At 40.4% G+C, this 23,702-nt stretch overlaps 1 protein-coding gene across 1 annotated transcript; it reads left to right on the top strand.

Moving 5' to 3' along the window:
* Positions 1-20,313, top strand: LOC101548933 (C-type lectin domain family 4 member A-like). The gene is made up of 6 exons (XM_055143601.1): positions 1-97; positions 6,965-7,078; positions 11,429-11,530; positions 14,547-14,698; positions 17,867-17,976; positions 20,175-20,313. Exons 1-6 carry the CDS (start codon positions 16-18, stop codon positions 20,311-20,313), a joined length of 699 nt encoding a protein of 232 aa, XP_054999576.1. The 5' UTR covers positions 1-15.
* Positions 20,314-23,702: the final 3,389 nt, after the last annotated feature.

Raw genomic sequence — 23,702 nt, 5'->3', positions numbered from 1 at the left:
GCGTCTCTCCTCAATATGACGACAGAGATCACTTACGCTGAAGTGAGATTCAAAAACGAAGCCAAGGCCTCGGGCACCCCATCAGAGGCTCCTGCAGGTAAGAAACGTTTTCTGCAAGCTCATAAGGAGATGAAGGATGGGAAAGGAAGAGTGTCAGAGAAGCATAGGTGACATTGGTGGTTAATTTTTTCTACTGCATGCAGTTGGGAAAGGCAGGTTGTTAGTAGCTTGACTTGTCTAGTAAGAAGCAGGAAGGGAGGTGACTACCCCTAAAGTGAGGTGTAAGAACTAACTCTCACATCCAACCGCAGCCATGCTAAGGAGAGTGCTGTCTAGTTGAGTGTTGTTCTGCCTTGTAGGGCTGAGTGAGTCGACAGCCAAGAGATGGTGTTCAGCTCTTGTAACCACTGGCCCAAGTGCAGCACCTTTGATGAATGAATAAATGGGCTCCATTAATTGATTAGAGAGGAAAAGGTGTTCAGGGATTGTGTTTCTTCATTTGTTAGTTGTGTACTCAGTTATATCAAAAGACCTCTGCAGGTTAAACACTAGAAAGTCTTACAAAGGCAGATTACTACTTCTCAAAGGAAACAGCTCTGCCATCAGAAAATCCTTTACTTAATGGTGGGGGCACTTGAGACAATGCTTGGCCGTTATTCTTATCTGTGCACTCAAAAATCAAAGCCCTATATGGGGCTCAAGGGACCATATGGGGTACCCGAGTTCAAATCCAGGTAAGCCGTGTGCAAAGTAAGCACCTTATGTGCTGGGCTATTTCTATGAACCCAGCCAGAAATTTCATGTCATACCAGTTTACAAGATGGATTAAATACAGTGTTGGGAAGTGGAGCAAGGTGATTTGAGTAGCATGTAAGATATCTTGCACAGAGAGGAAAACAGAGAGAAGAAAAACATATAAGGAACTAAGAAACACTACGTGTGTGGTCATAATCGTTCATGCTTTCCAAAAAATGGAACTATGAAGAATTCTCAGGAAAATTTCTTCTTCCTATAACATAAACTGCATATAGAGTTTACCATACATTGAAGTATTCATTATAGGTAAAAAGAAGTTTAAATTATATTAATTCTTATCATCTAAAGATACTTGTAATGTCGATTTTAGTACGTGTAACTCCAGATCTAAGTAAATGGAAGCATTTCTTTTGTAAAATAGATATTGTAATATGATTACTTCAAGGGGTTTCTCCTTCCTTGGGAATATATCACAAGTTTGAGAAAATTTATTTTCACTTGGGGGCCACATCAGACCTACTCACCAGCTCTTCCTGGGTCCAAGGGGGGTGGTCCCTCCCTGTGATGGTTAGGGGGTCGTGTGTTGGCAGAAGGGTAACACGAGCCTCCAGCATGCAAGTCATATGCTCAGTTCTTTAGGCTATATCTCCAGCCAAATAGTTTCTTTCTTTGAAGTAATATTGGTTTATAATAGGGCTTAAAAAACTTATCTACTTGAGAACTCTTCTCCTGGGGAGTGAAGTGTGGGTACAAGCTGCCAGAAAGACCCCGACTTCATTATGTCTTGGTTTGGAAGTAAGTTCGGGTCATTGCATGTTCAGAAACATTTGAATACATTTTACCACAAGACTTGATAAGGGTTGATTCTAAGACTTAGCTGCTACGGCATTATTTAAGAATAGACAAAATTTTCAACTATACTTTTTTGCCTCTCTGGGATATATTCCCAGCAGTGGTATTGCTGGGTCAAATGGGAGCTCAATATCTAATTTTTTGAGAATTGTCTATATTGTTGAAGAAACTTTGGTACATCTATGCAGTGGAATACTATGCAGCTGTTAGAAAAAAGGAGATCATGAATTTTGCATATATGTGGATCAGCATTGAAAGTTTCATGCTAAGTGAAATGAGTCAGAAAGAGAGAGACAGACATAGAAAGATTGCACTCATCTGTGGTATATAGAATAACAGAGTGGGAGACTAACACCCAAGAATTATAGAAATAAGTATCAGGAGGTTGACTCCATGGTTTGGAGGCTGGCCTCACATTCTGGGGAAAGGGCAACTCAGAGAAGGGATCACCAACTATGATGTGGTCGAAGGCCATGTGGGGGAAGGGTGTTGCAGGCTGAATGTGGGCTAGAGACTGAGCACAGTGGCCACTCAACACCTTTATTGCAAACCACAACAGCTAATTAGAGAGAGAGAACAGAAGGGAATGCCCTGCCACAGTGGCAGGGTGGGGTGGGGGGAGATGGGATTGGGGAGGGTGGGAAGGATGCTGGGTTTACTGGTGGTGGAGAATGGGCACTGGTGAAGGGATGGGTTCCTGAACTTTGTATGAGGGAAATATGAGCACAAAAGTGTATAAATCTGTAACTGTGCCCTCATGGTGATTCACTAATTAAAAATAAATAAATTTTTAAAAATAAATAAATAAGAATAGACAAAATTTTGAAGGTATCAAAATCCAGATAACTATTTGCCTGTAAACTAAAATACTATACAAATAGAAAAGAGAGTATTGCAGCAAAGCTGCTGGTACAAAAATTGATCATGCTGAAATTTCCATGGGCCTGACTCCGCTGTCTCAGGACTGACCTCATGGAGACATAATCTGTTAACAATTCTGGTATGCATGCGTTTTTTGCGTTTTTTTAAATTTTTTTTATTTTTTAATTAGTGAGTCACTGTGAGGGTACAGTTACAGATTTACATATTTTCATGCTTGTGTTTCCCTCACACAATGTTCGAGAAACCATCTATCCATCAGTGTCCATTCTCCACCATCAATGAACCCAGAATCCCAATCCCTCCCACCCCCCAATCTCATCCCCCTCCACCCCACCCTACCTCTGTGGCAGGGTATTCCCTTTTGTTCTCTCTCTCCTCTTGGGTGTTGTGGTTTGCAATAGGGGCATTGAGTGGCCATTGTGTTCGGTCTATAGTCTACTTTCAGCACGCATCTCCCTTCCCGCGCGGGCTCTCCAATTTTACTTTTACCCTTTTCTATCTGGGCTGCCTTTCCCACAGAATGTGAGGCCAGCTTCCAAGCCGTGGAGCCAACCTCCTGGTATTATATACTACTATTCTTGGGTGTTAGTCTCCTACTCTGTTATTTTATATTCCACATATGAGTGCAATCTTTCTATGTCTGTCCCTGTCTTTCTGACTCATTTCACTTAGCATGATACTTTCCATGTTGATCCACTTATACTCAAAGTTCATGACTTCATCTTTTCTAACAGCAGCAGCATAGTATTCCATTGTATAGATGTACCAAAGTTTCTTTAATCTGTCATCTGTTCTTGGGCACTTGGGTTTTTTTCCAGATTCTGGCTATTGTAAACAGTGCTGCTATGAACATATAAGTACAGATGTCATTTCAACTATACTTTTTTGCTTCCCCAGGATATATTCTCAGAAGTGGTATTGCTGGATCAAATGGGAGCTTTATTTCTAATTTTTTGAGAAGCATCCATATTGTTTTCCAAAGGGGCTGAACCAGTCGGCATTCCCACCAGCAGTGTGAAAGGGTCCCTTTCTCCCCACATCCTCTCCAATAGCGGTTGCTTTGTTCTTTTGGATGTGTGCCAGTCTCTGTGGTGTGAGGTGGTATCTCATGGTTGTTTTGATCTGCCTCTTCCTGATGATTAGCTATGCGGAACATTTTTCATGTGCCTTTTGGTCATTCTCTTCCTTGGGAAAGTTTCTGTTCATTTCTTCGGCCCATTTTTTGATGGGGTTGGATGTTTTCTTCTTGTAGAATTCAACCAATGGTTTATGTACCCTTGATATCAACCCCTTATTGTGTGGGTATTGGGTGAATATCCTTTCCCATTCTTGGTATGCGGGTTTTTTTTTTTTTTTGTGACTGAAATCTCAAAGCCCATAAATAAGTTCACACATATAGACATATAAAATTTGTGGTAAAAGAATAAAGAGCATACAATAAAGTAAAGCCTCTTCAACAAGGTGGCAGGAAAACAACTGCAAAAACATAAAACATATGGGGCTGGTGTGATAGCACAGCGGATTGGGCATTTGCCTTGCTCGCAGGTGACCCGGGTTTGATTCCCAGCATCCCATATAGTGCCCTGAGCACCGCCAGGGGTAATTCCTGAGTTCAGATCCAGGAGTGACCCTGTGCATCGCTGGGTGTCACCGAAAATGCAAAAAAAAAAAAACAACTAGATCATGACTTAACAACATAAGCAAAAATTAACTCAAAAGGCAAAATGCATTAAAGTTTGGTTATTAGACCTGAAACCATAATCTACATAGAAGGAAACAAATTGAAATACTCCAGTACCTAAACTTTAGACCTCTATTTGGGTACTCAATTCTAATGGTAAAGGAAATAAAATACAAAACAAAAAAGAAGAAAGAGGAAACAAAATCAGAATAAACAAATGGGACTGCATCAAACTAAAAAGTTTTTGTCCAGTAAATCATAAATAAATAATCCCATAAATCAAAACAACAATATAAAACCTGGAGAAATGTTTGCGCACATTGTGTTTGATAAGGGATAAATACCAAAAAAAAAAAAACATAAAAAAGAACACCTACAACTCAACACCAAAATAGCAAGCAAGCCAATCAAAAAGTGGACAAAATATTTGAATAGACACTTGCTCCAAAATATACACAAAGATGTCCTATGAATACATGAAAAAGTGCTCAGTGTCACTAATGAAAGGGAGATTAAAATCAGAACTACAGTGAAATATCACCTTACACCAATGAGAATAGCCTATGTTAAAAATATTGGAAAGAGTGTTGGCAAGGATTTGGGGAAGAGGAACTCTGAGATTTGGTGAAAATGAAATTGATGTACCCTTGTAGAAAATGCTATGGAGGTTCCTAAGGAAAATAAACATGAAAATTACGTATGATCCATGATAACATTCCTAGTTATTTATTTGAAAAACAGGAAAACACTCAAAGAAAAGAATATGTTTACCTGCATGTTCATAATTGCATTATTCTCACATTAACCAAAACATGGGATCAACATACATGCTCATCAAGAGATGGTCGGATAATGAAATTGTGGTATATGAACTTGATACAAATTGTTGTTAAAAAAGATAAAATTATGATTTTTTGGACAAAGTGGATGGAACTTGAGTTGATTATGCTAAGTAAAATAAGAAACTGGAAAACATTTATACACATATAAATGTATAAATTTATAAAGCAATGAAGCAAATGAACTCACAAAACCCAAAAGAACGGGGCCTGGGGCTAATTCAGTGGCAGAGTGCTTCCCTTGAAGGCATGAGGTCTAGAGTTCGATCCCCATCCCTGCCCACATGCCAAGTGTGATTCTGGCAGCATCACTGTCCATGACTCGTGGTGCCACAGAGGAGTCTGTGTCCCACCACCAAACATGTTCCAGCTCTTCAATGTGTGTGAAACCTCTGGTGCGCACCACAACAAAAGTGTGTAGCATTGCAACTAGGTGGGTACTTCCTGTCACGGCAACCAACGACAAAGGAAAAGAAAGGAACAAAATCTTAGGCCCAATAAACAAATAAATATAAAAAGCAATAAAACTAACTCTTAGAAGAGTTTTGTTGGAAACTCTACTACTTGCAGAGGTGTGAGAAAAGGTTAGAAGGGTCTTTCTGGCAATGTAATGGCAGTAGAACTTTGGTGGTAGGTACGATAAGACTTATACACATATAGGAATGTAAAAGCAAGCCCCGGAAACTCCATAATATTGTAAATAATGAAAAATAAGAATTACATACATATTTTATTTGTTAAAAATAGTAGGTTGTATATGGAGATCTAGATATTTTGTAAATTGCTATTAAAATATTTAATATTTATATATTAAATATTCAAATTATAACACATTTAAATATATTACAATTAAATGATGTATAAATATTGGGCACTGGTGGAGAGATGGGTCAACGATCTCTGTATGAGTGAAATGCAAACACAAAAGTTCATAAGTTAGTAACTATACATCACAGTGATTCTCTAATAAAATTTTTTAAAAGATGTATAAATATTCAATGTTAAATTATTTTCATATCAAAATATTTAAAACAGTACTCCTTAAAGGTAAGAACTCATGCTCTCACAGTGTTTCCTGGGTTTCTACTATAAGTGCTATTACTTTTAAATGTTCTTTTAAATGTAATACTTTCTATATTAATGCGCCAATCACGAAAAGAGGGAAGATAAAGTACTGGTCTGACTGTATTACTGATGAACCTAATTTGATTTCTCTTGCAGCTCCCGAAGAGACTAGCCCTCGCCCAAGTAACTCTGGTAATTTCAAACTACTTCTTGAACACAAAAGTTCATAAGTTAGTAACTGTACAATCGCAGTGATTATCTAATAAAAAAATTTTAAAGATGTATAAATATTTAATATTAAATTATTTTCATATAAAAATATTAAAAACAGTACTCCTTAATGGTAAGAACTCATGCTCTTACAGTGTTTCCTGGGCTTCTACTATGAGTGCTATTAGTTGCTTTTAAATGTTCTTTTAAATGTAATACTTTCTATGTTAATGCACCAATCACAAAAGGAGGGAAGATAAAGTACTGGTCTGACTGTATTAGTGATGAACCTAATTTGATTTCTCTTGCAGCTCCTGAAGAGAAGACTAGCCCTCCCCCAAGTAACTCTGGTAATTTCAAACTACTTCTTGAACACAAAAGTTCATAAGTTAGTAACTGTACAAGCGCAGTGATTGTCTAATAAAAAAATTTTTAAGATGTATAAATATTTAATATTAAATTATTTTCATATCAAAATATCAAAAACAGTACTCCTTAATGGTAAGAACTCATGCTCTTACAGTGTTTCCTGGGTTTCTACTATGAGTGCTATTAGTTGCTTTTAAATGTTCTTTTAAATGTAATACTTTCTATATTAATGCACCAATCACGAAAGGAGGGAAGATAAAGTACTGGTCTGACTATATTACTGATGAACCTAATTTGATTTCTCTTGCAGCTCCCAAAGAGAAGACTAGCCCTACCCCAAGTAACTCTCGTAACTTCAAACTACTTCTTGCCGCAGTGGTGATTCTTCTGCTGCTGACAATCTCATTTTTTATCGCCTTTGTCAGTAAGTAACTAATAGAATCAGGAAGAAATATCTCCCTTACCTGAACAGATTAGCAACCTTTAGACACTGATAATTTAGCACTGGATTTAACCAGAGAAAAGCTGAAGGCTCCTCTAGGGAAAACAGGACAAGTAGGCATCCATTGGAAACTTGGTGCTTTATTTGAATTTAGTTACTCTTCCACGAAATAATAACACCAACACTCTGGAGAAAGTAAAGTATATATGTATGTGCACAAGTTTGTCTTTCAAAGTGAAACTTATAGGACATCACTATGTACGCTAGACTGTTGGATAAATGAAGACAAAGGTCTATTCCTTAGTAGTGTTGTTCAGGCCTTTTAACATACTGGCACATAGCTTGGGATGACCAAGAAAAAAAAGGAAACGGGGAAAAATATTTCAGGCAGAGATTTCTAGTGAATTTTTACCTTTTTTCCCTATCAACATAGATGTTGTAAAAGTCAGTTGCAAAGAGGTACATATTCATATCCTGCTATCTGCAATATGCATATCTTTGGCTTCAGAATTTTAAAAACCTTCTTTAAAAGCCACACCCAGAAGTGTTTAGGGCTTACTCCTCAGTCTGTGCTCAGGATTCACTCCGGTGGGACTCAGGGGACCATCTATCTACTGTACTATCTCTTCGGCCCCTGGCTTTGAGAATTTTTAAGATTTTTAATAGGTATGAAAACCAGTGTATATTTGGATGTATATTTCATTCACCATTTTGGTCATTCATTATGCAATAATAATTTTTTTAATTTCCACCACTGGAGCAATGTAAAAAGAGCCATAGAAAAATTTCCCATAGTCTCAAGAAGTGCAGAGAATAGTGCAAAATTTTCGAATCAACCAGTGGTTTCAACTCTATATAAGCATGTGGGTGAGATGCACAGGAGACATATAGGTTTACTGAAAGAAGTGTTTTCTAGAGCTGTGTATTAAGAATAACAGAGAGGTAAGAAAGGTAAGGTAGGAAAATCTGGGCAGCATGATTATGAATAACTGGAACAAACGATGTTAAGGAGCTGTGAGAAATAAAGTTGTACATGCAAGGAATATGGCCCTCAGAGCCTGAAGAGCGTTATGTGCAATACTAATAGTCTAGAATTTTTGTTTGATTGTTTTGGAGTCTTACTCCATAATGCTAATGTCTACTGACTCAGAGCTTGGGGGTAGTTCCATGAGGTGCTGAGGATGGAGCTAAGAGCACCTGCAAGAAAAGCAAACAGTCAGCCCTGTGAGCTATTTCCTAGCCCCAATCTGTTGTTTCTTCCCGAAGGGTTTTTTGAATCACTTACCCTTTGCTGATGAATAAAACAATTTTCACTTAGCAGTTAAAATAACAAACACTTGATTCTATGGGTTGACAATTTTAATCAATCAACTAGGAGGTTCTTTTTTGTCTGGCTTAAATTATTCACACACAAGCACCCAGGTACCAGTTGCAGACAACTTAGTGTTGGAAGAAAAGGATGTCAGTTGGCAAGACATGGGCAATTTGGTCACATTTATTTCCCAATTCCCCAGACTAGCCTGAGTTTGTTTGGAAGGTAACTTTTAGGTTTCCAAGAATGAGAGTGGATGTCAGAGAAATCTCTTCTAACCATAGCATAGAACTAATCAGAATTGCTTCTATATATTCCCATGATTAAGGAAGTCTTAAAACCATCATAGTATTCTTGTCTTCTCCCACCTCCCCAATCTTGGGGTGCAAGGTACTGAACCCAAGTCCCCACACATGCCACAGAAACATTCTATCATTGATATCAATATCCCTCAGACCAAACTAAAGGAAGTCATAGGGTTGTCTCAAGTTGAAGTGATGTAGAATTAAATTCCACTTGTTGCGAAGTAATATTGAAAATGAGTATGGCTACAGGAAAGATGGAAAATCATAAACTTTCTTATAATAACAGTTACTGAGAGTTACTGTAGAATTTAAAACATGGAGGAGATATTGTAATCAAATTTGACAGATAGGAATACAATTTTGTCAATAGTTATTGAAACTGACAATTGAAATACTTTTGAAATTCACTTAATTGCAATGATGTACATTAATTGAAATATACTTTTGTAAGATGTGTTAACCGAATATGCCAGGACAGAGTTGATAATAGATAATAGAATGCCAGTTCATTATATATTTGCAAAATAGTGAGAACTTAACCCAAGCTTTGTGGTAGTAAAGAATAAAGGAGGAATCTTTGAATAATAATGGGAAGGTAGAACCAAGGAGGCAGATCTAAAAATCTAAAGATAAGGTATTATAAGAACTCAAGTATAGCTCAGGTATTTTCACCTGATAACTCAATAATGGAGATATTCACAGATAGCAGGTTTAGGAGTGAAGATGGTGTTTTTCTAGTGGGGCACACTGATTCTTATTGACTCTTGAACCTCATGTGGATCTGTCTAGTGGGAGACATATTGGCCAGATTTTGAAAAAGAACTCTGGATTTTGGAATTATTCCATGTTGCAGAGAAAACAGTGGCTACTCAAGCTATCACTCAGGGAGAAGTTTTTAATGAGAAGGAGGAAAAGAAATTTACAATTTGAAGAAGATAGATAAAGAGGAGTGTAAAGTAATTACACTCAGCAAAAATTGTGAGGAATATTAGATTTTTAAAAGAGGTGAGAAGACTAATGAGATAAAGAAGCATCAGGAAGAATGGAGGGGCAAAACCAGAAAACAGTGGTGTCCTGAGAATGAAGTGAAAAGAACTGAATTCAAGAATTGCAGAGGTCCCAAACCTAGAGGCTCTCACAGAGTCAGGAATAGATGACCTCCCCCCGCCTCCCTGTTCTTCTGGGAGCATGACAGTCATGCCCATGAACTGCTTCTCATGCCATAACAAGTTCATTAACGGCCATGATCCAGACATTCACAGATAAATTTTGGAAGAGATCATCAGCAAGCTCCAGAGATGCCTTTGGAGCCCAAAGTCCCCATCCAGTTAAGAATGTAACTCTAGTTGTATCACCCTCTTCAAAATTTTAGAATTCTGGAGTGTGAGGATGCAAATGAGCTGTACAACATCTCATACTCTGGACCATTGCTGTACCAGGAGTAGCACAACACACTGGATGGCTGTAAAGTAGAGAGCAACCAATCTCCATAAAACAAAACAAAACAAACACACATAAAAGCACACAAGGGTCAACTTGTAAAAACATGTGAGTAATTTCTTATACAAGGGCTCAATGGCTCCAGGTGAGATACAAGAATCTTTACACACTTTTTTCTAAAGAAAGGTTTGGGGATCATTTTTAGTGAATTATACAAAAAGAATCAATTCAAAATAAAAGATTTCAGGCCTGCTCTTGGGGCAGGCTTGGGTGGTGGTTTGGAAAATTTGAAATAATGATGGTGGGAAGGTGTAATGGTGGTGGAATTGGTGTTAGAATATTGAATGTAATAGATTATTGTGAACTTTATATTCCAAAAAAGAATTGCAAGAGGTCCAAAATAAGAGCTGTTAGAAGTGTCCCAGGGATGTGGTTGGGCCATTGCAAGAGTGCAGTGGTTGAAGTGGAAGTTAGCATTGGTTGATCAGGGAGGTAATGGGAGGTGAAGAAGAAAAGAGACATTTCACTATTTAGAGAGGGAAGTAGATTTATCTTAAAATGTGAGAGACTTGGGGCCAGAGTGATAGTACAGTGGGTAGGGCGTTTGCCTTGTACACGGCCAACCTGGGTTCAATCTCCAGCATCCCGTATCCTCAACACTGCCAGGAGTGATTCCTTAGTGCAGAGCCAGGAGGAACCCCTGAGCATCACTTGTTCTGACCCAATAGCCAAAACACACACACAAGAAAGTGAGAGACTTGCGTGTACTGGTGTGCAGAGAAGTGACAGTTGGGATAGAAGGAAGTGAAAAGGATAAAGAAACAAATGCTCTTTCCCTCCTTGTTAGATTTTTTAAAGATGTTCCCCTTCTACAGGTAAACTAGACCTCAGAATTGATGGTTTTCTTCCCCAAAGACATGATTTTACATCCTCAGATAGAAATGTTTAACCATTTCTCACCTCTCCCTTCTCCAAGGTTTAGCATCTGTATATACATATCACCCACTTATCGTTGAAGGAGAAGCTGGATAATTGCCTTTAGGTCCATTTTACAAGAATTGTCATAGCATCTTTCATCCCATTCTGAAAAAGAATCTGTGGTTTCAACGTCTGTTGGATTAGAATGTGTTGAATGCTGGGCAATGAGGTATTTTTCCACAGTTAGCATCCTTCTATTGGAGCAATTGTGTATTATGGGTTTTGTTCAAGACAGTAACAGTAAAAAGAAAAGCCTTAGCAGTACCAGGAAAATGATTGGTGTTATTCTCTTTCTAGGTTTTTTCCCAAAATATTCCAAACTTGTTCAAGAACAAAAGTTTGCACAAGAACTGACTCATACAGCGTTGGAATGTAAGAAAGCAAATTTGACCATGAAAGGTAAGAACTAGTATTTATATAATTGAATTGCTGACTATACTAGTAGAACTAATGACTATACTAGTAGAACTAATGTAATACAATTATTATGAATTATAATAATTATTACTCATCTGGAACTAATATACTTATATTCATATAAGTTTCTGACCAAACTAGGTAAGAACTAGTTGTGGACTACACTCTAGTTGTGGAAGATACTATACTACACCCTACCCCCATTGTGGCAAGCTTCCAACCATGGTCCATTCCTCCTGACCTTTGTTTCCACTGTCCTGTTTCCACTGTCATACTATGTTTTTAATTATTTTTTTTTCTTTTTGGGTCACATCTGGCGGTGCACAGGGGTTACTCCTGGCTCATGCACTCAGGAATTACTCCTGGTGGTGCTCAGGGAACCATATGGAATGCTGGGAATAGAACCTGGGTAAACGCCCTACCCAGTATGCTATCACTCCAGCCCCTCATTTAAAATTTTTAAATTAAATAACTGTGAAACAAATAATTACAAAGTTGTCCATGACTGGGTTTCATCATACAATGTTCCGACACCCATCCCTTCACCAGTGTACATTCCTCACACATATCAATAGTTCCAGTAAGAATTGTGGATACAGCATACTTAAGAGCTGTTTCATAATAGTTTTAAGTGTGCATCTATATCAGGCCTCAATTATTTTGTGTGCATTGTTTTAGATAATCTGTGAAAAAGTGATTGCATAGCTTTTGGATTTCTTCTCTGTTTTGCCACACCTGGGGGTGCTCAGGTCGCTGCATTTAGGGATCACTCCTTGGCGGTGCTCTGAGTATATTATAGGGTGTGAGGTGTGAAATCCACGTCAGCCACATGGAAGGCAAGTGCTTGCCCATTGTACTATAGTTCCATTGGATTTCTTTAGTCTTCACTTCTCTGTGTACTTTATGTTCACTCTTATTTCCCCCATATATCTGTTAAAACTGACTTACTCAAGAGAGATCTAATTCAGATGTTTTTTAAAATTTTTTATACTTCCATAAAGACACTTTATATTTTAAATTTTTGTATATTTTTAATAGAATCACCATGAGAACAGTTACAAAGCTCTCAGTCATACAATGTTCAAACACCCATCCCTTCACCAGTGCACACGACCATCAAGAACCCCAGTATACCCCCATCCCACCCTCCACCCTGCTTGTGTGGCAGATGATTTTCATTATATTCTCTCTTTACTTTGATTATATTCAATGTTTCGACAGAAAACCCATTATTATTATTTGGAATTTTCCCCCAACAGTCAGACCTGCCGAAAAGACATCATTTGGTAATTTGTTTTCTATTGCTGATATTGAAGATTATATATCTCGGCTGCGCAGTTGTGGATTTCTGGTATTTTAGTAATTAAGTCCAGAGGGATTTCTGCCAGAAGTCACTGGGTTTCAAAATTGTTTTGTGTGACTCTGGGATCATGGCCAATCAGGAGCGGAGGAGCCATTCGTGGGTGGCCACTCTGGGTCTCGTCTGGCAGGGAGCAGGGCCAGTTCTGGCCCCGCTCCCGAGAGTCCCCAAGTCCCCGTCACTGCAAACTCATACCTCTGTCCAATAGGCTCAGTCAGTTGTGTTTTAAGAAAACACAAATATTTCATGCATTCAAATGGTTTCTTAGGGAATACACAACATACTTATTGAATAGAGTTGAAGGCTCTGATATTGTTTTATTTCAGTTTCCTCTACTTTTAAGGTACCCAAATGACAACCAATGTCATATTGGGTTGCAATGACAACACAGACTGAATAAGTAAATAATAAATAAATAAATAGATATTTATTTCTTCTAGTCTTGGAGGCTGGAAGGCTGAGGTCAGGTGCCAGCAGGATGGTTTCTGTTGAGGAAGGGCTCTCTGGATTAGAGATAGCTGTTTTTTGGCTCTATCTTCAAGTGACTTCTCATCTTTAGGTAGGTCAGGGAGAGGGGAGAAGGAGAGAGGGAGAGAGGACAATGAAGAGTCAAGGGGAAAGAGGGGAAGGAGGAGAGAGAGCAAGAAGGAGAGAGAAGAAATGGAGATGGAGGAAGAGAGAAACAGAGAGAAGGGAGAGTGGGAGAGGAAGAAGAAGAGGGAGAGAGGACAGTAAAGAGAGGGAGAAACATTTTTTATGTCTGTTTCTCTTTTTGAAACATCCAAGGCTTACTGGGTTTTACTGGGTTAAAAGGTCCCATTGTTCTGACTCGATTTAATCAAAATTTTCTTCTAAAGGCTCTGCCTCCAAACATAGTCACTCAAGGATCATAGTTTTAGTGTATCTGTTTTAAGGGAACACAATACAACCATAGCAATTTTGAGAATTTAATAGTTCTCAGCATAAAGAGTAATTTTCCACTGAAAGGGGGACATTTTTGCATTTTCTTCTGAGGGTCTGAATCTTTTCTCTCTTTTTTTTATGTTTTTCCCCTTTGCAAATCCTGTGATTCTCAGGGCTACTCCTGGCACGACACTCTAGGATCACTCCTAGTGGGGCTCGGGGGACCATTTGTGATACTGAGCACTGAATTTGTGTCTGCTGTGTACAGGCAAACACCCTGCCTGCCTTACTATCTGCCTAGCTGCCAAGTCTGGGCCTTTAAAATATTTTGGTTCTAGCTACATTTACTGACTGCACGCAGGCAAGCGAAATGCTTGTTACTGCCTGTTTCAGGTGGGCTTGACCCACGGGATGCATGATGGGTAAAGATCCTGATTACTGTTCAGTGAACATGGGTATTGCGATTCCACAAGATCTCTTTTGCTCTTAAACTTGAAACTACCCTACTTTAAAATTACTTGTCATGGAGAGAGTACAGTGGTTATGGCACTTGTCTTGTATGTGGTCAACCATAGTTTTATTTCTGACGCCAAGTATGATCCCCTAAGGACCACCAATTGTGCACTCCTGAGCACAGAATCAGGAGTAGCCCCTGAACACTGCTGGGTGTGATTCCAAAACAATAAAAGCATCACCTGTCTTATATTGTACTAATATGGCCAAGTATCAACACAGTTAAATCCTGGAGCTGTTGCCCAAAGAATTGGGAGCCATTTGGTTCAAGTTGCTACTTTATTTCTTCTGAGACAAAAAATTGGACTGACAGTGAGAAGAACTGTGAAAGGATGCAGGCGCATCTGCTGGTGGTCGACAGCAAGGAGGAGCAGGTACTTTCCGGTCAACATGGGACTCATGGTCCTGCCAGCTCTGTCCCCCTCTTGCTTGGGAGGATGTCCTCATGGTCAGGGGTGTTGCTGCTGAGGTATAAGGCTTTGGATACAATAGTTGGGGTTGGATATCTAAGTCTTTGCATTCTGCACCTTCTTCTGATTCCATTTAAATCCTCCGCATCAATGTAGTTGGGTATTTAGAGTACAATGTGGAGGCTTGAATGGAAAAATGTGTATATTTGAACCTGAATTATCAGTTAATTATATGAACCTACATACATTATATTAATTACTGCTGTTTCAATGGGGGCTATGTATTTATTTATGCCCACTCGAGCAAATCGATGAAAAACAGATGACAGAGATACAGTAATACAGTGATTTATTTAAATTTTATTGAATCACGTGCAATGGATAAGCCTCGCTCTGGGAAAACCACCTTCATGATCATGGTATCTCTCCTGCCAGGTAAGTATATTGAATGGTTCATCACCTCCATGATTGCGTGAAAAATGCCAGACAAGGTCAGACCCAAACACCTGAGAAATGTGCCGCCAGTTCTCATCAACACACTGGCTCAGCTCTTCACACACTATCTGTCTGAATGCAAGGTTCCGTCCCAGTGGAAAACCAGCAGGACCGCCCTGTTGTACAAGAAGGGAGGCATCCATGACACAAGCAACTATCGCCCAATCTGCCTGTTGTCCATTGTCTACAAGTTGTTCACTCAAGTCATCCTGAGTGCAATAGGCGGAACACTAGATGAAGGACAATCATGTGATCAAGCCGGGTTCTGAAAAGGATTCAGCACTATCGACCATATCCACACAGTGACCAAACTCATTGAAGTTTTGCTAGAGTTCAAGATGCCACTCTGTCTAACGTTCATCGATTTAAAGAAGGCCTTCGATTCTGTTGAGACTGAAGTGGTCATCGAAGCCCTAGCCAAATAGGGCGTTCAAACTCAGTACATTAAGATCCTCCAAGAGCTGTATTACAGATTCACAACCAGGGTCTCACCATTCTACAAGGAAGTGATCATTGATGTAAAGAAAGGGGTTCGGTAGGGTGACACCATTTCACCAACTCTTCAGTGCCACTCTCGAGAACATATGTGATGACTGGAATGGGAAGGAATGGGAATGAAGATAGACGGTCAGCAACTACACCACCTCTGCTTCACTGATGTCATGGTTCTAATAACACCAAACATTAGCCAAGCAGCACAAATGCTGGTCGACTTCAACCACCGCGAGTATGAAAAGGTCGGACTGCAGCTGATTCTCAGCAAACGATGTTCATGAAAAACAAACTAGTCTCTGACATTCCATTTGCTCTCAATGGAACAAACATCTCCAAATGCAGCATCTATGGGTTCTGGGTCGAGAACTCAACATGAGGAACAACTTAGTGCCAGAAATGTGCAGGAAGTAGAGAGCAGTGTGGAATGCCTTCAAGAGCATCAAAGAAGTGGTTAAGAGGACAAAAAACCTCTGGCTCTGGGCACATCTTTTTGACTCCACGGTTCTTTCTGCACTAACATACACCGCAGAGACCTGGGTCCTACAAAAACAGGATGAGAACATTATTCCAAAGAGATATCCCAAAGAGGAATATCCTCTTTTGGGTATCCCAAAGAGGAATCAAAAGAGCTATGCTAGGAGTATCACGTTTCACTCAAGTGAAAGAAGGAATCCAGTGTTCCAACCTCCATCTACGGTCAAGAATCAGGGAGGCTGTCTCGTTTGCCAAAGTGTCAAAAATCAGGTGGGCTGGACACGTAATGCAATTCAGAGATGACCACTGGACTAGAGCTATTACCAACTGGATTCCATGGGATGTCAAAAGACCGTGTGGCCACCCACCTATGAGATGGTCAGACTTCTTTGTCAAAACCCTGAATGAATGATTTGAGGCTCTTCCTGTTACTGGAGCGAGCAGATATCATTGGGCTACACTAGCACAACAGGGACAAATGGAGATGTTACTGGCACCTGCTAGAGCAAATCAAAGATCAACGGGATGACAAGTGATACAAGTGACAAGTGAATCACCATAAGATAGTTACAAGCTTTCATGTTTGGGTTACAATCACATAATGATCAAACACCCATAACTCCACCAGTGCACATTCCCCACCACCAATATCCCCAGTATACCCTCCTTCTCCCACCTTCCCCCTGCCTCCATGGCAGACAGTATTCCCTATACTCTCTCTTTACTTTTGAGCATTATGGCTTACAACACAGACACTAAGGGGTCATCATGTTTGGTCCATTATCTACTTTCAGCATGCATCTCCCATCCAGACTGATTCCTCCAGCCATCATTTTCTTAGTGATCCCTTCTCTATTCCAGCTGCCTTCTCAATGGGAGCTATTTCTGGCCCTGTGATTGGATATTGTTCCTAGCGGAGAGGTTAATCTACTGGCAGCTAATCTGCTTTTGATGCACCAGCCCTAAGCTTGAACTCCAACATTTTGTACCCAGTTGAGACTACTGGTGGAGTAGGATGGCCTGGCTTTTATGGTTTCCAAGCACTAATAAAATGACAACAACTGTCATAACAACAAGCAGAAGGAGAAAACAAGCAATAATGATCAATTGAAAAAAGCCATGAAGAGAAATAGGAAAGAAATAAAAAGTGATGAAGTGAAATAACTTAAGTGAAGTTATCAAAGGGAAGAGAATTCATATGAAACATTTCTTCTCCAGAGCTTTGAAGACTCCCATCTCCTACTGATAAAGTGGGGGTGGGTATCCATGTGAGCATGGACAGAAATCTCTGCCCTATGGGTGGGCACTGCAGTTCTCTAATGGACTCTGCTACGAATTACTATTAGTTTTCAATTGGGAACAGGCTCTTTTCCTGATCATACTGTTCTTCTGATCAGGGACATCAGTCCGCATGACTTTTTCAGTTGTTTATAAGATGCCCTGTCTGTAGAGCACTATAGAGTGGCCTGAACACCTAAGACAAACACCATCTTCCCAAGAGATGCCTTTGATCCTGTTTTGTTCAGTCACAGAAGACCTAGACCTCTGGGCCGGACCCTGGGTGCCTTTTCGTGGACCTTATATTTTTGCTGTTCTTTACCTTAAGGTTTTAAACGCAAATCTACGGGAATTCTACATAAACTCTCACTCACTTCTATTCTTTCCTAGGACTTTGTTAAAAATCTTTTGATTAGTGGTTCTTATTATTTGGGGCTGTCGGATCTGAAGAATGGTCACTGGGAATGGGTTAATGAGACCCCGTACAATCAAAGTGCCACGTGAGTATTGAATTTGGTAAGGGAATCCTGAGTCTTGAAGACAGTAGGGACTTTAGGGTGCTCCAACTAGCAGCTTTTAAAACAATAGAGCTCACTCAGGACTTCTGGACATTAGTTTGCATGTTGGAATTTGAGTTCTGCTACTAGTCACCTCAAGAAGTCTACCAAGCATCATTTTTTCTTTCTCTTTGTAGAAAAGAGGAACTGAATCTAAAGAGTTTAGATAACTCAGGAAGGTTTTCTGTGGTGGCAGTGAGGATCTTCCAACCCAGGTGTATTTGATATGATAGCCTGTGCTTGTGACATTTACATATTCAAATGTAATATAATTCATGTCAAGAAAAATCAAAGCCATTCTTAAAATTTAATCCCTGCCCTAAAGCAATAAGCTAAATTCTGATAGTCCTAAATTATCTTATATTTATTAAGTAAAAAAAAACTGTTAGGCCAGACAGATAGTACAGCATATAGGATGTTTTCCTTGCATGCACTCCCCCGCACCTCCCGGATCTATCCCTAGCAACCCATATGGTCCCCCAAGCACTTATAGGAGTAATTCCTGAGTGAAGAGCCAGGAGTAACCCCTGAGCAACGCTGGGTGTGACCCAAAAAGCAAAACAAAAGCAAAAACAAACAAAAAAAAACTCTGACTCTTAGATCCTTAAGTACAATTTAGCAAGTTAATTCCTTAGAGACTCATATGAACTATGTGAAGTGTATAGGGATAGACTCTAGATCAATATTTTTAGGTTAAGACAGATTGAGATACAATGATCTTAGACAAGAATAGTAGAATCCGAGATATTTATTCTAAGAAATGTAATTTTATTTATTTAAAAAAATGTTTCTCCCTTAAACTTTATCTATAAACACTCTGGTATACAAAGTTGTTCATGATAATATTTTATAGGCACTAATATTCCAACGTCAATCCCACCGCCATTATACCTTCCCTCTCCCTTGGCCTCCTACTTTTCCAACCACCCTTCAGCCTCATAGCAGGCCCTCTATAATTCATTTTATATTGCTTGCTATCAATAGCTTGCTAACAGAATGATCATAAATATTTCCCTAGAAGAAAGCTAGTGAAGATTGTTGTATCTCACCATGGAGCCATTTAGTTCTTGTATAAGAGATTACTAATATATTGATACAAGTTAAGCCTCCTTTTAAAATGTTATTCATTAAGATTTGTTGCCTTCTACAGTGCATCCCATCCAATCTTGTATGCTACTCCTGTTTATCAGTGTAATAGGTTTTGAGATGTTGCACAGCTGCAAAAGCTTCAGGAAGTCCAAAATTTTTGATGGGGTGATATAACTGGAGTTATTATTTTTTTTTTGCTTTTTGGGTCTCACCTGATGATGCATAGGGGTTCCTCCTGGCTCATGCACTCAGAAATTACTCCTGGCCATGCTTGGGGGACCCTATGGGATTCTGGGAATCGAACCTGGGTCGGCTGCTTGCAAGTCAAATGCCCTACCCGCTGTGCTATCACTCCAGCCCCTGGAGTTAAATTTTTAACTGGGTGGCAGTTTGGGGCCCTGTTTGTGTGACTTCTGGGGCTTCCAGAAGTCCAGGGGGATGGGTGGGGTAGCCCATCCCCAACTCTGTGAAAGCCTGGAGATTTCAGCCACCAAATCTGCAAATCTGAGTTTTCCCCATGGATGCATTTCTGGGTTGAGGCTCACCCAGAACAGTGGAGTTCGGCAAGAGCATGGTGGTCATTGGGAAGAGTGCGGCTGGGGTCCTAGCAGGCACGAGGCTCACCCGGCCCTCTCAGCAGTGCCCTTGATGACTTAGCCTTGTGTGAGCCTAGAAGCATCGAATCAAAGATATTTTAAACGAGTCTCATACTCCAAAAGTACTACATAAAAAAGCCCACGCTATCAATATGACCAGGATAAAATTTTTGATCACTAAAGGAGCCCATGGGATCAGGGCACAAGCATGGGCTGAGAGATGCAGGTGTGCAGGGAGGGTGTGTGACACAATGGGATGGGGCAGCTCTGGGGATGGCAGCACCATTTTCAGAGGAAATGGCAGCAACAGATGGTTGGGTCATGTGTGAGGAGGGGGGAAGCAATGATTTTTGTGTCTCTGACCTGACCTCCATAACATTGTATGGCAGCCCTTGCTTCACTGTCTCTTTTCAAAGACAGTTTGAGAAACACACTTACCCTGTTCTCCTTTTTCAGGTTCTGGCACCCAGGTGAACCCAGTAATGGCAATGAACACTGTGTTGTGTTGCGATTTAATTCCTTCTGGGGCTGGAATGATATCTCTTGTTACTTGCCTCAGAATTCAATTTGTGAGATGTTGAAGATCTACTTCTGATTGGAACATTCTCCATGATCCTGTGGTAGTTGTCCTTGTTCCTTACAGAGAGAGCTAATTTGCTTTTGTGCATCTCTTCTAAGGGATCAACAAAGAAACTTTCAGCAGTCTACCACTAATGACAACTCAGTGTACCTAATTCTTCATTCATTCATTAAAAAAAAACAACAATTATTGAATACTTTCCATTGAAGACACCATACCAGAGAACCTTTTCATCAACAATTAGAGGGAACCTGAGTCTCCTAATTTTTGTCTAATTGCTCAGGGGTTAGCTGTGATTACATTATGTGGCTCCTAATCTGCAATGCTCTCTTTATGGATTGATCAATAGGAAAATAATCCCAACTGCTGGTTTTGGTTTTTCTGAGCTAGATGGATCATTCTGAACTAAAATCACATTATGAAACAGTTGAAAAATAATACACATTAGTAGAATAGAAGCTTTAACTTTAACCCAGTGTACTAACATTTAATCTTGTTTTGGGTCATGAACAGACTAGTATTCCTCAGGTATTTGGATATTATTTTAGTGTTATTATAACATCACTTGTATCGCTTGTGTCACTTGTCATCTCGTTGTTCTTCGATTTGCTCAAGCGGGTGCCAGTAATGTCTCCATATGTTAGAGAGAACAAAAGAGAATGCCCTGCCGCAGAGGCAGAGTGGGGTGGTGGGGGATGGGGTGGGAGTGCGAGAGGGATACTGGGATCTTTGGTGTAGGTAAATGAGCACTGGTGGAGGGATGGGTAAACGATCACTGTGTGAGTGAAATGCAAACACAAAAGTTCATAAGTTTGTAACTGTACATCACAGTGATTCTCTAATAAAAAAAATTAAAAAACAAATTTCCAAAGTTGAGCTTTTCATCACTATGTTTATGTTAACTTTAACACAACCCACCAAGTTCTAGTCTCTCGTGCAATTCAAATGACTCTCTCTGCTTGTTTTACTCCCCTTTCTCTTTTCTTCTGGTGACCTTCCTACAAACACCATAGTTTTTTTTAAATTTATTTATTTTTTAATTAGTGAGTCACAGTGAGGGTACAGTTACAGATTCACACATTTTCGTGCTTGTTTTTCCCTCATGCAATGTTTAAGAGCCCATCCCTCCACCAGTGTCCATTCTCCGCCACCCATGAACCCAGTGTCCCTCCCACCCCCCCAGTCCCACCCCCCCCACCCCACCTCACCTCTGTGGCAGGGCATTCCAACTTGATATCTCTCTTTCCTTTTGGGTGTTGTGGTTTGCAATAGGGGTATTGAGTGGTTATCCTATTCAGTCTCTAGTGTACTTTCAGCACGCATCTCTCTTCCCGCACAGGATCTCCAATCACATATTACTTGGTGTTCCCTTCTCTATCTGGGATGACTTTCCCCCAGCGCAAACACCATAGTTTTTATTTTGTTTCACTTTTTGCTTTTCTGGTGATAGGGGTCACAGCAAGCTATGCTCAGAGGTTAATCCTGGCTCTCTGCTCAGGAGTTGGGGGACCATATGGGATACTGAGGATTGAACCCCGGTTAGCCTTGTGTGAGGCAAATGCCCTACCCACTATAGTATCTCTCTGGCCCCAAACACCGTGGTTTTTAGAGTTCAAGGGCTAAATGAGATCTTTTCTGTTTCAAAATTTCTCAAACTCTTGAATTTATTTCCTGACACCAACTAAATTTTGCAAGTTGTATTACAGTATTAGTCTAACATTAAGCATTTTAAATGCCTGAACACAACTTTCTTGATAAATAACCTTTAATATAGTGTTCTTTAAAAATAAATATAGAAAATATATTTATTTTCTCCTGCCTGCACACCTGGCTGTCTTCCCCGGGGCCCCTCGGAGGGGATGGGCTCCAGCTTCCCTCCCCGCCCCGAGCAGAGCTCCTGGCAGCCGATGACCTCTGGAACCTAGCCACAGCCATACTCAAGGCCCCTCTCCACATGTTCAGACAAGCCTCATGCATGAAGGTACCAGAGAGGAACCCAGGTGTGTATAATCCCATCAACGGCCAACATCCCGAGACTTAAAAGCAAGCTCCCAGAAGTGCAAAGCAGCTGAGCGATATCTTATGACCTACTTCTCCCTCTGGGAGAAACTAGCAAGCTACTGAAAGTTTCCTGCCCACATGGAAGAGCCTCGTAAGCTTCCCATGGCGTATTTATATGCCAAGGCCAGTAACAAGCTGGATCTTGTTCCCCTGACCTTAAGAGAGCCTCCAATGCGGCATCGTTGGGAAGGCCGAGTAGAGAGAGGCTTCTAAAATCTCAGGGATAGGACAAATGGAGAGGTCACTGAGCCCACTTGAGAAATTTGACGATCAACGGGATTTTGTGATTCGTGATTAGTGAATGCTGATGCTCTTTAAAAACTGAAGCACTGTTTATTTATTTGGTTTTGGACCACACTTACTGGTGCTCAGGGCTTTTTCCTAACTCTGTATCAGGAATTACTCTCAGCTGTCTTCTAGGTCTCTTATAGGATGCCAGAAATTGAATACAGGTCAGTCGTGTGCGTACAGAAAAGGGCCCTACCCACTACTCACTCCAGCTTCTGGAGTGTTTTTAATGGAACCTTGGAACTTTTACAAAATCTATCTAGATTTTTAAAAACGATTATTGAAAGTGCATTTTTATCTATTTCCCTAAATATCACATGGATGGTGTACAAGCAAAGCACAGCAATTTCCATCCAACCAGTAACAACAATTTACTAATGAGAATTATAATTTTAAGTCACGGAATAATTTGGAAGTGTTTTGTCCTTTCTGATTTACCTATGCAATCCTCCAGTGTAGTATGATTTTAAACTTTAGTATTGACTGGTGCCCGCTCAAGCAAATCAATGAGCAACAGGATGACAGTGACACAGTGATTGATTTGAGTCTATGGTCATATTTTTACTGGGCAAGCAGGTCTTCAGTTTTAAAATGCAAGTTCTTAAGGGTGATTCACAGAGAAAATTTCTTAGTCCCTCTTCTTTTTCCTTTTTCATGACATCCAACCTCATGAACAACTCTCAAGTCCAGCAGCAAATATTGCATCATCTGAAGCGGACGACCCCTGGGGACCCCCACCCCAGCCCCTGGCAGAACCACCTGGGCAGCCTCCTCCAGGCGGGCCAGCAGCTGGACCAGCAGCTGCAGCCGCAGACGCCGGAGTGGCTGGAGCAGCGGCACAGCCAGATGCGGAGTCTGGCACCCAGTGCCAGCCGGACTAGCGGCAGGAGTGACCCCGGGGTCCAGCTGGCACAGGCCCGCCGGAACCTGCACCCTCGGGGCTGCCCATGAGAAAAGAAAGACCCCGGGATCCCTTGACTCTTCTGTTTTGCTATGGCCTCGAACCTCAACACCTACTTTTAGTCCCCAGAGTCCTCAGTGGGTAGAGACCAGTG

This window comes from Sorex araneus, chromosome 6 (assembly GCF_027595985.1).
Source record: "Sorex araneus isolate mSorAra2 chromosome 6, mSorAra2.pri, whole genome shotgun sequence".
Taxonomy (NCBI): Eukaryota; Metazoa; Chordata; class Mammalia; order Eulipotyphla; family Soricidae; genus Sorex; species Sorex araneus.
The sequence above is the reverse complement of the archived record's forward strand: the minus strand, read 5'-3'. Positions and strand labels throughout refer to the sequence as shown.

Excerpts from the sequence above, each read along its gene's own strand:
- LOC101548933 (XM_055143601.1), top strand. The coding sequence starts at position 16 with ATGACGACAGAGATCACTTACGCTGAAGTGAGATTCAAAAACGAAGCC. Across the intron at positions 98-6,964 it reads CCCATCAGAGGCTCCTGCAG|CTCCCAAAGAGAAGACTAGC; the intron begins GTAAGAAACGTT and ends TTTCTCTTGCAG. Across the intron at positions 7,079-11,428 it reads ATTTTTTATCGCCTTTGTCA|GTTTTTTCCCAAAATATTCC; the intron begins GTAAGTAACTAA and ends TTCTCTTTCTAG.